This window comes from Entelurus aequoreus, linkage group LG15 (genome assembly GCF_033978785.1).
Source record: "Entelurus aequoreus isolate RoL-2023_Sb linkage group LG15, RoL_Eaeq_v1.1, whole genome shotgun sequence".
NCBI lineage: Eukaryota > Metazoa > Chordata > Actinopteri > Syngnathiformes > Syngnathidae > Entelurus > Entelurus aequoreus.
Window position 1 is genome coordinate 51,662,017 of NC_084745.1, and position 17,009 is coordinate 51,679,025.

A 17,009-nucleotide genomic window follows, 5' to 3' on the forward strand; every position below is an offset into this window, starting at 1 on the left:
AAAAAATAACGCAAAAATTAGGGGTATTTTATTTGAACTAAGCAAAATTATCTGCCAATAGAACAAGACAATTTGACTTTCCAAAACAAGTAAAATTAGCTAACCTCAATGAACCCAAAAATACCTTAAAATAAGTATATTCTCACTAATAACAAGTGCACTTTTCTTGGTAGAAAAAAAAGAGACCTTTTTGCTCAATATGTTGAAAAATATTCTTAAATTAAGTAAATGCTAGTGCCATTATCTTGACTATCTTGATTACATTTCTTGAAACCAGCAAACTTATACTAAAAACTAATTTATTGTTCTTAATGGAAAGGCAACCAGGCAACCGCTTGTTACTCTCGGGGTCTCCTGGCCACTCAGGCAAATCGTATGGTTTAAAAATGCATTTGTCCATCGACAACATGACATCATCGCGCCAAGTGTGCGCTCTTTCAGTCAATTAGTGCGGCCCCCCGGCCAAATTTTTTTTAATTGTAATTTTAAAGAATTTCCCTGAATGTGCATGAATTATTTCTGTTCGAAATTGTTAGAAATGTTAAATGTTTAAATATTAACTGTCAGTTTACTGTACTGTGCCAACTGTACTACTATATGAGTACGTGTTTTCTATTGTTTCATTGAAAATAAAACAGCAAAGTCCATTTGGCTGTCATCTGTTTTAATTATGAGACACAATTGTGTCAAAATCATGATTTTTTTTTTTTCATACTTGAAATAAGAAAGTATTACTTTAAAAAAGCAGTTTTATACTTGTGAGTGTTGATGACACAGCTTTGCAACAGTTGATATTCTAGTTTCAAGCATGTTTTACTCAATATAGGTCATCAAATCTCAGCAACAAGCTGTAATATCTTACTGAGATCATTTAGGACCAAAACCCTTAAAACAAGTAGAACACTCTAACATAAAATCTGCTAAGTGAGAAGAATTATCTTATAAGACAGAAAATAAGCAAATGTCACCCTTATTTGAGGTATTTAATCTTACTTAGATTCCAGTTTTTGCAGTGTATTTGCTGATATCGAACCACTATCTGATATCAACACCCCTTATATTCAACACTAGAAAGTACTGAGTTTTGTTTTTCTGTTATTCTACTAGGGTGTTGCAGGCAAAGCTGGTCCGAGAGGGCAAAGAGGTCCAACGGTACGCTGTGATTATTGCATAAGTTCCATAGTTTATTACTTTTAAATGCATAATAGTCGTATCATTTAGTTGTATGTTGTTGTTATTTTAGGGTCCTCGTGGGGCTCGAGGAGGCAGAGGTCCAACTGGAAAGCCTGGCGCAAAGGTGCATTCATTATTACTCTTTCAAGGAGAAAAATGTAAAAGCGAAACTGTTGCTTTTTGACCAAATCTAATCCGAACCACGCCGCTTTCACAATAAGAGCCGGAAAAAGTACAAATGAGCAAGTTATTGATCATTTGTTGTTGTGTATTTGCAGGGCACGTCGGGCAACGACGGTCCTCCGGGCCCGCCTGGTGAGAGAGTAAGTCCATGATACAAGAGTCTGACTAAACCAAGGCTCAGTTTGGCAGTTCAGTCCTTACATTTTAATTTAAGCATGACAAGACATTGAAACAACGTTGAGCACTTGTTGAATTAGGCCCTGACGTTGGGCAACATGTTTTTTGACGGCGGTTAATCAATGTTGGGTTGACCATTGAATTTTGGTAATTTCCCAACCAATATTCTACAACACAAATACAACATTGAAACAACATGCTTTTTGACAAATGTTCCAAATCATCCTTTTAATAATCCATATTTAGTTCTAACTAGGGGTGGAAAGTTTCCGGTGAATTTCCGGAAATTTACCAAGGGGAAGTTAAGCTCGGGAAGTTTGGACATTTTGACCATTTTTTGATTATTCAAAATTGGACACTGTCCATCTTATTCTGTAGAATAAGATGAGAAGCTTGTAAAACACTAATGCAATGCCACACACAGATATAAATATTCAGCTAAACAATTGGAGTAGTCTTTAAAAATATTTTACTTGTCAGGTTCAAACACTGATGACATATATTAAACAAGACAAGAAGCAAGGAATCAAACAGAGACATAATTACATTAGGCTCAATGAGGAGAAACACGTAGACCTGTATCCTTGTAGAGTCTCCCACCACGCTCTGACGAAAGATTGTACGCCTCCTCTTTTATTTGGACTTCCCCTGATTACATGGCAACAGCTGTTTCTAAAGGAAGGGGGGTCGTAAACAGCCGCTGCCTTTGGTCACAAAACAGTTCAAAGAAAAGGTGCCTGGAAGGGAGTCAGGTCCTGCTTCCTTTCCGCTTTGTAGATGTCGGGTCAAGACAAAATCTTCCTGTGGATTACAATACATCAAAGAAACCGGCACTTTCATGTCGCTTCCCATCCTACACAGTGGAGTTTTACAAGCCTTTTGCTTGGGGGGATCAAAGACAGCTTTTGTCTGCTCGCCGGGAACTCATTGAAACACAACATTTTGTGATAACTTAGATACAATTATTCTGACATTACTGATGGACAAATGAATAGAAATAGGCTAGATGAATAAATGAACACTCAATCAGCATGCTAAATCAAACTATAACCTACATTCTTGTATGACAACAGAATGGCTAGCAGAACGGAAGGCAGAGGGAACTACACCTTTTGATTTAGTATTTGCTAGTTGAACTTTACACATCACAAAAATGGTCAATTCCGATCGCTAACGTTGTTAGCATAAATGAATGGGCTTTAACATAGAGAAAATTAGCATCACGGCTAACGGAGAAATATTTTCGGTTCATTATGAGACCGTGGTGGTACATAAACCTAGCTAGCTAGAGATATTGGCCCCAAAATCATTGAACAAGTACAGGAACAGCTAGATAGCTTGAGTGGAAGTCTGCTGGAGTAGTCTACAGTCATACAGTAACAATTACACCTCTATTAAACTTAAATACCATACATCAAATATATTTACCCCAGTAATATCATCAACACTTACCTGACATACGAAGTCCTTGGGCTCAAATACTAGTGTGGCCTGTAGTGTGTAGCAGGCTGGGAATTATCTGTGCATGTGATGGAGGAATGCACTGCACATGTGATGGAGGAATGCACAGTTTAGGGTTGAATTTCTACTGAATTTGTATTTAATCAGGTTGTTTTAGCTAATAATCATGCTGCAAGATCTAGCATGTTGCATTCAATGTTTATTCCAATTAATTTTCCATTAATTTCCATTAATTTCAGCTATTTCCCATGGAAAGTCTCCAACTTTGAATATTCCCGTAATTTTGCAACCCTAGTTCTAACATCCCTTCTAATTCCAATGCATAACGAAATCTTCCTTTTGCAATGGGTACTGAATCATTGACTGTCTTATGTGTTTATTATAGGGTCCTCAAGGACCTCAGGGACCAGTGGGTTTCTCTGGGCCAAAGGGGCCACCTGTAAGTATTTTGAAGCCAATATATGGATTATCTAATTCCATTTGTTTCTTACATTCATGGCTCTAATACAGTCATTATTAATGTTATTGCCTAGAAGTGATATTTCTTGCAAAACTACCAATACCGACGATAAATCGTCATGAATATTGAATATCTCAATTTGTTACCAACAGGGACCGCCTGGGAAGGACGGACTGCCCGGACACCCTGGCCAGCGTGGTGAGACAGTGAGTACTTTAAAAACAATGAATGTTTTTAGCGAGCGACATGCCAATTAGACACGCCTTCCGATGGCCATCCAGCCAAAACTAAACATCGAACGTCAAATCTTTTTTAGCCAGGGTGAAAGTAAACAAGTGTGTGAACAAAATGAGACATTAAGCACCGAGCTACGTGAAAGTATGGCTGAGCTACATGAGGAGGTAATCTCGCTGTTTTGAGCGTTCTGCCGACAAATACATCCATTATAAAAGGTGGGGTACCAATTCAATGGGCCCATAGCGATTTGTTTCTGGAATAGCGTCGCCATGGTAAGACGAAATGTTTCCAACTAGAAATACCGCTGTCGGCGCAATCGAGACCTTTCCGGCGATATAAGATATGTCGGGGTTCGTTGGCCGGTTCGTCTCGCATTAAGTGCGGCAGAATAAGATAGAAGAAGAATAAAGGATAAGTCCCAGGAATATTAATGTTATTTGAAATGTGGACAAGTGCCATAGAAGGTCAAGTAATTTTGTGTCATATAGCCAAGATTAAAGGCCTACTGAAATTATTTTTTTTAAATTTAAACGGGAATAGCAGATCCATTCTATGTGTCATACTTGATCATTTCGCGATATTGCCATATTTTTGCTGAAAGGATTTATTAGAGAACAACAACGATAAAGTTCGCAACTTTTGGTCGCTGATAAAAAAAAGCCTTGCCTGTACCGGAAGTAGCGTGACGTCACAGGAGGAAGGACTCCTCTCATTTCCCCATTGTTTACAATACAGCGAGAAACATTCGGATGGAGAAAGCGACGATTACCCCATTAATTTGAGCGAGGATGAAAGATTCGTGGATGAGGAAAGTGAGAGTGAAGGACTGGAGAGGCAGTGCAGGACGTATCTTTTTTCGCTCTGACCGTAACTTAGGTACAAGGGTTCATTGGATTCCACACTTTCTCCTTTTTCTATTGTGGATTACGGAGTTGTATTTTAAACCACCTCGGATACTATATCCTCTTGAAAATGAGAGTCGAAAACGCGAAATGGACATTCACAGTGACTTTTATCTCCACGACAATACATCGGCGAAGCTCTTTAGCTACTGAGCTAACGTGATAGCATCGGGCTCAAATGCAGATAGAAACTAAATAAATAAACCCCTGACTGGAAGGATAGACAGAAGATCAACAATACTATTAAACCATGGACATGTAACTACACGGTTAATAATTTCCAGCTTGGCGAAGCTTAACAATGCTGTCGCCAACGACACCATTGAAGCTAACTTAGCTACAGGACGGCGGCGGCGGCGGGCGTTGTAGCTTTCGACGACACCCCGGCCGCCATCAGAGTCTGCAAGAAACATATATTTCCCCAAAGTTACGTACGTGACATGCACATAGTGACACGCACGTACGGGCAAGCGATCAAATGTTTGGAAGCCAAAGCTGTACTCACGGTAGCGCGTCTGTTATCCATCTCAAAGTCCTCCTGGTCGTGTTGCTGTAGTCCGCCGCTAATACACCGATCGCACCTACAGCTTTCTTCTTTGCAGTCTCCATTGTTCATTAAACAAATTGCAAAAGATTCACCAACACAGATGTCCAGAATACTGTGGAATTTTGAGATGAAAACAGAGCTTTTTTGTATTGGATTCAATGGGTCCGAATACTTCCGTATCAACCATTGACGTCACGCGCATACGTCATCATACATAGACGTTTTCAACCGGAAGTGTGGCGGGAAATTTAAAATTGCACTTTATATGTTAACCCGGCCATATTGGCATGTGTTGCAATGTTAAGATTTCATCATTGATGTATAAACTATCAGACTGCGTGGTCGGTAGTAGTGGCTTTCAGTAGCCCTTTAAGTCAAGGTACATTCCAAGGAAAATATTATTGATAGAGATGTCCGATAATGGCTTTTTTGCCGATATCCGATATTCCGATATTGTCCAACTCTTAATTACCGATTCCGATATCAACCGATACCGATATATACAGTCGTGGAATGAACACATTATTATGCCTAATTGTGTTGTGATGCCCCGCTGGATGCATTAAACAATGTAACAAGGTTTTCCAAAATAAATCAACTCAAGTTATGGAAAAAAATGCCAACATGGCACTGCCTTATTTATTACTGAAGTCACAAAGTGCATTATTTTTTTTAACATGCCTCAAAACAGCAGCTTGGAATTTGGGACATGCTCTCCCTGAGAGTGTATGGGGAGGTTGAGGTGTGCGGGGTTTTGTAGGGAGTAGCGGGGGGTGTATATTGTAGCGTCCTGGAAGAGTTAGTGCTGCAAGGGGTTCTGGGTATTTTTTCTGTTGTGTTTATGTTGTGTTACGGTGCGGATGTTCTCCCGAAATGTGTTTGTCATTCTTGTTTGGTGTGGGTTCACAGTGTGGCGCATATTTGTAACAGTGTTAAGGTTGTTTAAACGGCTACCCTCAGTGTGACCTGTATGGCTGTTGACCAAGTATGCCTTGCCCCCAATATTGTTGTATGGGAGAAATTCGGGAGAATGGTTGCCCCGGGAGATTTTCGGGAGGGGCACTGAAATTCGGGAATATGACTGGGAGACGCAACTGCTTTGTACTTCTCCCTACGTCCGTGTACCCCTCCGTACAGCGGCGTTTTAAAAAGTCATACATTTTTCTTTTTGAAACCGATACCGATAATTTCCAATATTACATTTTAAAGCATTTATCGGCAGATAATATCGGCAGTCCGATATTATCAGACATCTCTAATAGGGAGTAATCTTTTTTTAAACAGTACAATCACTAATTCGAGAAAATAAAATCAGGCCTATGGGGCGTGACATATTTGACCCAGTTTTCCCAATATGAAGTAAATTTCTCCAATTTATAATTAATAAAAGCCGTTATCTTCTCCATTTTATAAATGTCCATTGTGGGGGGAAAAGAAGCTGCATTTCAGCTAAAACAATGACTAAAATGTTCACATGAAGAAACAAACTATAGTTTTATTCTAGATTGGCGGGAAAGCTCACCTATACGTACAACAAAAGTAGTGATAGAGTAAACAGTCTTGCTCCTTCTCTACTGTCTTTAATAGTAACAGTAATTCAGTACAGTGTGAGTCATTTAAAAAATATTAGTTATACTGTTGTGTAGATGCCCAACACTTCAAGTTGGTTGTATTTTAACCAGAGAAAATGAAGCCACAGGGTTTACAACGTGTCTTGTTGTCTACCTTGCAAAAGTAGACAATACAAAATAGATATGTAAAGATACGAGAGTTTCATATCACGGCTATTATGACCAAAATGATCAAGTTTATCATTATTATTGTGGAATGTGCTCAAAAAAACTGCTACTTAGAGCACCGTAGTTTATGACACCTTGCACATTGCCTGTGTACATTTCTCTTCTGCTATCCGAATGATGAAGCACTCTTCATTCCGTCGTTAACGGACGTGGATTTATAGCCGAAAAGCACGCTCCGGTATCGATACCGGCAATAAACACGCCATTGCACATTGCATTGCAGGGCGTGCAAATAAAGATGAAGTGTATTTATTTCCGAGTGAGGTCGTAAATATTTGTGTTCCCGCAAAATAATACATAGCTGGATGTGTTATATCACCCTGATAGAGAGAAACATAAACAAAAAAAGGGGGGAGAAGGCAAGCGCTATGGACACACTTAACTTAAAATATGCAACACACCACAACAAAATGGCAACTCTTCTACCAGTTTTGACGTTATTCAGGTTGCTACAGTAAAACCCTACCACTGTATACTGCAGACCTGGGCAAAATACGTTCCACGGGCCATTAAGACTTTCAATCCGGCCCGCCGGACGTTCTACATCATTTTATTTAGACCTTTAACATCAAAACTGTATTTGCCATTATGATGTGCAGTGCCGTTTTTAAATGACCGTAAGTCTTGAACTATAGAAAGTATTCAAATGGTTGAAATATGCGCTTTTGGGTGTTATAGGAGTTGTTACGGTAATCTACATCACAGCAGCTCAGACCAGGAACAAAGCAGAGTGGGCGGGGTTTGTTTTCAGAGCAGCCAGCCCGAAACGCCTGTGTCAGGAACAGATGCGGAAGCAGATTTTTACAACAAATTTCTGCATAAAAGTGATAATATATCTTATTGTAGGTATTTATTATACTTTGCATTCATATTTTGCTGTTTTTTACATTTTTGTTGTGTTTTGCTTGATTGTAAAAGATACACAACTAGGGATGTCCAATAATATCAGACTGACGATATTATCGGCCGATAAATGCTTTAAAATGTAATATCGGAAATTATCGGTATCGGTTTAAAAATGATCGGTATCAGTTTCAAAAAGTAAAATGTATGACTTTTAAAAACGCCGCTGTGTACACGGACGTAGGGAGAAGTACAGAGCGCCAATAAACCTTAAAGGCACTGCCTTTGCGTGCCGGCCCAGTCACATAATATCTACGGCTTTTCACACACACACGTGAATGCAAGGCATACTTGGTCAACAGCCATACAGGTCACACTGAGGGTGGCCGTGTAAACAACTTTAACACTGTTACAAATATGCACCACACTGTGAACCCACACCAAACAAGAATGACAAACACATTTCGGGAGAACATCCGCACCATAACACAACATAAACACAACAGAACAAATACCCAGAACCCCTTGCAGCACTAACTCTTCCGGGATGCTAAAATGGACACCCCCCGGTTCCTCCCCCACCTCAACACCCCCCAACCCCGCCCACCTCAACCTCCTCATGCTCTCTCAGGGAGAGCATGTCCCAAATTCCAAGCTGCTGTTTTGAGGCATGTTAAAAACAATAATGCACTTTGTGACTTCAATAATAAATATGGCAGTGCCATGTTGGCATTTTTTTTCCATAACTTGAACTGATTTATTTTGGAAAACCTTGTTACATTGTTTAATGCATCCAGCGGGGCATCACAACAAAATTAGGCATAATAATGTGTTCATTCCACGACTGTATATATCGGTATCGGTTGATATCGGAATCGGTATTTAAGAGTTGGACAATATCGGATATCGGCAAAAAAGCCATTATCGGACATCTCCATACACAACTATGGAGGAGCTGGTCTGATGTTCATATGTTGTTAATATTCAGTGTTTTCTTGCTCATAGTTAATATTGTAAATCCCACTTTCTTTATTTGAATGTACATTTTGGGTGTCCCATACAGTAAAAAACTGTAGAATTCCATTCCATTTTTTTTGAGGTGGTCTGTCATAACTTTAACTCTGACATTGTGACTTTTGGTATTAGTGTTCCTGAAGGGAAAAAAAAGGGAGCCAAACACACATACTGTACAGCAGATTTTTACAGCTAAATGTGTGTGTATATATCATTTATACACACACACACATTTGCACCCCCCATGACACATTTTTTCTCTCAATGTGGCCCCCGAGTCAAAATATTTGCCCAGCTCTGGTATATACTGTATCGTTTACCTTCAATGCAGTTTTATCTTGGAATAAACTCACAACTTTTTGTGAAAAGAGGCGGTGTGCTGTTTAGTTTTGTGTTTGCGAATAGTCAGCGGGTCAAATCATCCCACATTTTTTAAATGATTGTACGCTTGTTTATTTGTTTAAAATAGATCCCTATTAGTTGGTCCAAAGCAGCAATTAGTCAAGGTAAAAAAAAAACATTGAAACACACTCAAAAACAAGCTTTATATACAGTACAGGCCAAAAGTTTGAACACGCCTTCTCATTGAATGCGTTTTCTTTATTTCCATGACTATTTACATTGTAGATTGTCACTGAAGGCATCAAAAGTATGACACCTGTGAAGGGAAAACCATTTCAGGTGACTACCTCTTGAAGCTCGTTGAGATAATGCCAAGAGTGTGCGAAAAAGTAATCGGAGCAAACTAGAATATAAAACATGTGTGGAGGGGGGCGTGGCCTGCGGACCTGCAGCGAAGCGGGGTGTGCCAGGACGAGCTTCGAGATCAGCGACAGGTGATTAGATAAACACGCCCAGGTGGGCCATCTACGCACCTGTCGCTGATCTCGAAGCCGGTCCTGGCACACCCCGCTTCGCTGCAGGTCCGCAGGCCACGCCCCCCTCCACAACATGTTTTCATTTATTTCACCTTTTTTTGTTAAGTACATAACTCCACTTGTGTTCATTCATAGTTTTGATGTGACAATCTACAATGTAAATAGTCATGAAAATAAAGAAAACACATTGAATGAGAAGAAGGAGTGTCCAAACGTTTGGCCTGTACTGTACATGTAATAAATACTGCACATACAAAGCAGTACTGCAATGAAATCAACAACAAACTGTTCATATATAACATTTAAAACTGCATTTTGTACAATATCTTTTTAGTTGTCTAGTGGGTTGGCTGTGACTCAGTCAATTCAAACCTCCTCTTTCCAACATTCAGAGGTACAGAATATATAATTCTGGGCCTGAATACGCTTTAAAGAATGCCAAAATTCTTGCATTCTAAAAATATTATATTTTGGATAATATTTGAGAATGCAATCATTTTGGCATTCTTTAAGCTGGGGGGCCAAAGTAAACATGTGCCAGTGGGCCGCGGGCCAAAGACAGCAATTTTAAGTCGATATTGGAGCCTTGAGAGAATTGTCCGATACTGATTTTGATCCAGTGCAATATCAGCAGGAATCATCCATACTTGTATTTATTTTTTTGTATGGAATATTTTTTTTAAATTGGATCGAGTGAAATTAGTCAAACAGAGAACAATGGCAGGTATGAAAAACACTAACCTATTTATTATGGACTTAAGCTGTCTTTAAGTTGAAGTGGAGTGGCAATTTGCTTAAGACACAGTAAGTTTAATGATGTGGAATATGCAACTACAAACGTTTGTATAATTATTTGATACTTGTTTGTATTGACAAATATGTTTTATTGTTCAATGATTATTATGTATGTCTAGCTTGTGTGCTATTGAGTGCTTAGCTGTTGTGTAGCCTATAGCCGAGCATGTTTACCTTTGGTAAATGACTTGAGTAAAATAGAAGAAAATTGTGTGCTTATTGGAAGACATTTAAATGTTAACTGTGAACACGATGCACGACTGCTTGTATCAGAGATTTGACATGCAAACTGATATCATCCGATACTTGTATTTTTGCTGATATCACGCCGATATCGTATGTGGATATTGGGTTAAGAAACCCTCATTTTAAGTGTGAAACACAAATAACCTACATGTAAAAATTTAAGTGCCCACCCTTTGGGGGGCCAAACAGAACGACTCAGCGGGCCAAATTTTGCCCTCGGGCCCCTCTTTAGGGACCCCTGCTTTAAAGTGTAATGAAGCCCACAAGTATATATTTTGTACATCTGGCAACGCTGCAGCAACATCAATATTGGAAAGAGGAGGTTCATTATCCTGCCATCGCTACTCCTTTCCAGCGTGTGCAGCTAGACAGATAGTTAACAACATGAAGAAACAGAAGCTCCAGAAGTTTAGTAGAGGATTGATGTTCATTTTTTTAAAAATAAATTCCTCAGTTGTATGTCTTTACACGTCTTCCTTCGTTTAGGTTTGCAAGACTGACAATATAAACAAAATCTCACCCAATTCAAACTGTTCCACCATCCACACACTCCACTCGCCTTAGACAGTCAAACCGCCATTTTCCAAGTCCCAAAAATGTACAGGAATTTCCTGGAAAGTTTTCACAGTCCACATTTTTCAACCGCTTTTGACCATTGCATTTTCAATTCCAAGAATACCGAAATACCCACTTTCAATTCGGACTGTTACTACGTCAACATTTTTCAGCCAATTAAAAAAATTCCAACCCATTTATATCATCTAGAGCAATTGTTCTCGTATCAATATTTTCAAAAATTCCAGGTTTTCCTAAAACTCCCAAATTTCCGGGAAATGTGTATGTAAATGAATGTACATATACATAGTCCTACAATGCCCTAAATTCTCCAAATGTTTTGCATTTTTTAAACGCGATTCCGACCTCTCAACCATCCACCCACACTACTCTTCCGATATATCGAACGCAAAACATGTTTTCCCTTTCCCAAAATTCCTGGTTTTGCGGTATTTCTCCCCATTGAAAAAGAATGGGAAATATCACACATTTCTCAAGCGATTTGAACCGTTCCACCATCCACACACTCCACTCACCTGGGAGAGTCAAACTACCGTTTTCCGAGTTTAAAAAAATTCCAGGAATTCCCTTGAAAGTTTTCACAGTCCACATTTTTGAACCGCTTTCGACCATTGCACTTTCAAAACATTCCTCTTACTTGGGACAACAAAAGTTTAAAAAAAAATTTCCGTACAAATTTACGGTTTTCCCGAAATTCCAGGAATACCGAAATACCCATTTTCAATTCGGACTGTTACTATGTCAACATTTTTAAACCAGAAACAGAAGCTCCAGAAGTTTTGTAGAGGATTGATGTTCATTTTTTTTTTAATTAATTCCTCAGTTTTATGTCTTTACACGTCTTCCTTCGTTTAGGTTTGCAAGACTGACAATATAAACGAAATGATCATTACAAAACGTCCATTATGTACTTTACATAATGTCCATTGTGTATGTTACGTAAATAAAATAAAAGGTTTAGTGTTAATGCATTCACACAATAAAGTACAGATGTGTGTTATGTGCTACTAAATTGCTGTGAATTGGAAATGGTTTAGGAATAAAAAAGCTCTGCTTCTTCCTGCTCCTTTTCAAATATGTAAATGTGTCAACTATATGATGTATCGCTTGTAATTGCGTACATAAAACCAACAACAACCAACCTAATCACTAATCAAGAGCAGGTGTGGAGAATCAGTGCACCAACCAGAGGTAAAGTGGCTCAGAATGAAGGCAGACAGGATGTGAACCAAAAATAAGAGCGCTGGACAGGAAATAGTGCCAAAAACACAGGAACATGCGGTAGAAAATGCATAGATGCATCATGACATATGTTTAAAAAATAAAAATAAAAGTTATGTTTTTCATACAATGAGTACGTTGTATACCTGCAAAGGAATATAATGTACACTTAACAAAATAAGAGCGTCAATGTCAATTTCAGAGTATCTTAATGTAACACAATATAGTGTGCATATGAAGGGTAAAGAAGGATAAAACGTGTCATCATCGACTTATTCTAGTATCGTTCGGTATCTTCCACCCCGCACTCCTCCACAGAGGAGTGGGTCTTTTATTTTGACATTCAAGTTGTTCTTGAGTCAAGTAGCAGACGTCCTCCTGAGATGACAATATGACGATCAAGTGGCACGAATAAGGACGTTTGCAGGATATTTATGTACTGAAGAAGGAAGGACCTGCGTCTATTAAACGGGAATAAATGCTCATTTACGTCAATTTGAAATACTTATCACTTATACATTTTTTATTTATGTCTACAGAATTAAATTGTGTGCTTCTTTCTAGGGTTTCCAAGGAAAAACGGGTCCACCAGGGCCAGGAGGTGTTGTTGGGCCCCAGGTGACAACAAATAAATATTATTGTTCAAATACATGCATGCATGTGAGCTTGGGTTAAAATATAACTTCATTGGCGTTTTAGGGACCCACGGGAGAGACCGGTCCAGTCGGTGAGAGAGGCCACCCCGGACCCCCTGGTCCACCTGGAGAGCAGGGTCTCCCTGGAGCTGCTGGCAAGGAGGGAGCAAAGGTGAGTCAGGACAGGGCCACGTGACCTCCTGAGAGCCAGCGTCCAATGCAGAGGAGAAATAGGCTCCATTATGACGAGTACAAATGTCCACTGCAGTGGACACTGGCTCTCGGAAGGATATATTTGTTCATCCAGTGATTATAATACTTGTGTCGATGGCCAAGCATTCACATATATGTTATTATTATTAGTATTATTAGTAGTAGTAGTAGTATTAGTATAATTATTATTATTATTATTATTATTATTATTATTAGTAGTAGTAGTAGTAGTAGTAGTATAATTATTATTAGTAGTAGTAGTAGTAGTAGTATTATTAGTAGTAGTAGTATTAGTAGTAGTAGTAGTAGTAGTAGTAGTAGTAATATTAGTATCAGTATTATTAGTATTATTAATATTATTATTATTAGTAGTAGTATTAGTATTATGAGTAGTAGTTGTATTAATATTAGTGTTATTATTAGTATCAGTATTAGTAGTAGTAGCAGTATTATTATTATTAGTAGTAGTAGTATTAGTATTATTATTAGTAGTAGTAGTAGTATTCGTATTATTAGTAATAGTAGTAGCAGTATTATTAATATTATTATTATTAGTAGTAGTAGTAGTATTATGAGTAGTAGTATTATTATTAGTATTAGTGTTATTATTAGTATCATTATTAGTAGTAGTAGCAGTATTATTATTAGTATTAGTAGTATTAGTATTATTAGTAGTAGTATTATTAATATTAGTATTATTATTATTATTAGTAGTAGTGATATTAGTCGTAGTAGTATAAACGATTAGTATTATTATTAGTAGTAGTAGTACTAGTAGCAGTATTAGTATTATTATTGTTAGTAGCAGTAGTATTAATATTACTATTAGTATTATTAGTAGTAGTACTAGTAGTAGTAGTAGTAGTAGTAATAATATTATTAGTACTATTATTAGTATTATTAGTAGTAGTAGTTATTATTAGTAGTAGTAGTAGTAGTATTATTATTAGTAGTAGTATTAGTATTATTAGTAGTAGTAGTAGTAGTGTTAGTATTATTAGTAGTAATAGTATTATTATTAGTAGTAGTAGTAGTGTTAGTATTATTAGAAGTAGTATTATTATTATTTGTATTAGGATTATTATTATTAGTAGTAGTGGTATTATTATTAGTATTATTAATAATACTAATAATAATGGGGCGGAATAGCTCGGTTGGTAGAGTGGTTGTGCCAGCAACTTGAGGGTTCCAGGTTCGATCCCCGTTCCCGCCATCCGAGTCACTGCCGTTGACACTTTACCCACCTGCTCCCAGTGCCACCCACACTGGTTTAAATGTAACTTAGATATTGGGTTTCATTTAGTAATTAATTTATTGTTACACTTGCATGAAGTTAAAAATGTTGATTATATGTTGCTATTAATGTAATGTGTATTATAACATCATCACATTTTTACTTCTTTTTCTATTTAATGGGAACATTGAAAATGGTGACAATCACAGATTAAATGACAAAATGTGAGCAAATTAACAAGAGATGTGGTGTGAATTTATAATCAGTAATAGACATGGAGAAGGGTAGGATTAAATGAGCTGTCCTTTTTCCTACTCCTTTTCGGACATGAAACCACGAGATGTTCCTTTTTCGGACCTATTAGGCATGTCCGAAACGATACACCACACCATATAAAAGTAATGGGGAGTGCAGACCTTCACCAGGCCCTATCTCCCAATAGTAAAGCAAGCCTTCAATCCAGACAGTGATCCGGGTCACCCCTAAAATTAAATCACTTGTTCCTTACCTTATACCATTTATTGAAAGTGTCATCAAAGTGTGCCCATATTCTTTGTTTATTCTGTCGCAGAATGAAAGAAACGGAGTGAACACTTTTGGTTAGTCTTTCAGTCAGTCTTTGTATCTGAGGGTAGAGGCGGGACCGCTAGCATGCACACACACACACACACACACAGTACGTAAACGTAAGGTAATGTAGTAGAAAATGATCCAGATCGGGCCCAAAGTCTAATCACTTGTTGCTTATCCCTTTTCAGACATTTCCTAAAAGTGTTGTGAAAATCCGACCATAACTTTTTGAGTTGTGACGCTAACAAACTAACTAACAAACAAACAGACAAACGCCATCAGAAGTCTGGAGAGGATTTTATTCGGGCTTAGTTGGTAAATCTTAAAAGTGTACGAGTTGACTCCATAGTGACTCGTAAAGAATGGATTGTAGCTCACCCAAGAGCACCCTGATTTTTGCGGGTGATCTTGAGTGACAGCCAAGTGGCCATTTAACAATTTTTATCATTCCAAGGCTTTTTGGCCAAACTCTCCTCTCCGGCCAGCATGTAAGAGCCCATTAAGACATTTTCGAGAAATGCCTCCTCTGTAACATTTTTTGACCTCCTCCCACCAGCTTGCTTTCATTTCCTTGCCTTCCCGGCAGGCACAAGGCGTTGATACGACATTGATTATACGTACACGTCCTTTAAAACGGACTTTGGAACAACGTTGCAAAATAATTGTATTAGTAAATTGAGACAACGCTGATGTCTAACGTTGGATCTACGTTGTTGTTTGGGAAATGATCAAGCCTACTATCAAAATGACTTTAAACGTCTTATATAAGTGTTATAATGAAGGCAACACATGACGTAAGTGTCTATATTAGCAATATTAGCCTACTATCAAAATTACTTTAAAAGTCTGATATTAGTGTTACAATTAAGGCAACACATGATGTAAGTGTCTATATTAGCTATATTAGCCTACTATCAAAATGACTGTAAAAGTCTTATATAAGTGTGATATTGAAGACAACACATGATGTAAGTGTCTATATTAGCCTACTATCAAAATGACTTTAAAAGTCTTATATAAGTGTGATATTGAAGACAACACATGATGTAAGTGTCTATATTAGTTATATTAGCCTACTATCAAAATGACTTTAAAAGTCTTATATAAGTGTGATATTGAAGACAACACATGATGTAAGTGTCTACATTAGCCTACCATCAAAATGACTTTAAACGTCTTATATAAGTGTTATAATGAAGGCAACACATGACGTAAGTGTCTATATTAGCTATATTAGCCTACTATCAAAATGACTTTAAAAGTCTTATATAAGTGTTATATTGAAGGCAACACATGATGTAAGTGTCTATATTAGTTATATTAGCCTACTATCAAAATGACTTTAAAAGTTTTATATAAGTTTTATAATGAAGGCAACACATGATGTAAGTGTCTATATTAGCTATAATAGCTTACTATCAAAATTACTTTAAAAGTCTTATATAAGTGTTATAATGAAGGCAACAAATGACGTAAGTGTCTATATTAGCCTACTATCAAAATGACTTTTAAAGTCTTATATAAGTGTTATAATGATGGCAACATATGATGTAAGTGTCTATATTAGCTATATTAGCCTACTATCAAAATGACTTTAAAAGTCTTATATAAGTGTGATATTGAAGACAACACATGATGTAAGTGTCTACATTAGCCTACCATCAAAATGACTTTAAACGTCTTATATAAGTGTTATAATGAAGGCAACACATGACGTAAGTGTCTATATTAGCTATATTAGCCTACTATCAAAATGACTTTAAAAGTCTTATATAAGTGTTATATTGAAGGCAACACATGATGTAAGTGTCTATATTAGTTATATTAGCCTACTATCAAAATGAC

At 37.5% G+C, this 17,009-nt stretch overlaps 1 protein-coding gene across 1 annotated transcript in view; it reads left to right on the top strand.

Annotated features, from left to right (window-relative positions):
- col11a1a (collagen, type XI, alpha 1a) overlaps positions 1–17,009 on the top strand; it is a 201,585-nt gene that overhangs the window by 134,606 nt on the left and 49,970 nt on the right. The window contains 7 exon segments of the mRNA XM_062021721.1: positions 1,108–1,152; positions 1,244–1,297; positions 1,452–1,496; positions 3,380–3,433; positions 3,607–3,660; positions 13,077–13,130; positions 13,212–13,319. Coding sequence (XP_061877705.1) covers positions 1,108–1,152; positions 1,244–1,297; positions 1,452–1,496; positions 3,380–3,433; positions 3,607–3,660; positions 13,077–13,130; positions 13,212–13,319 — 414 coding nt within the window.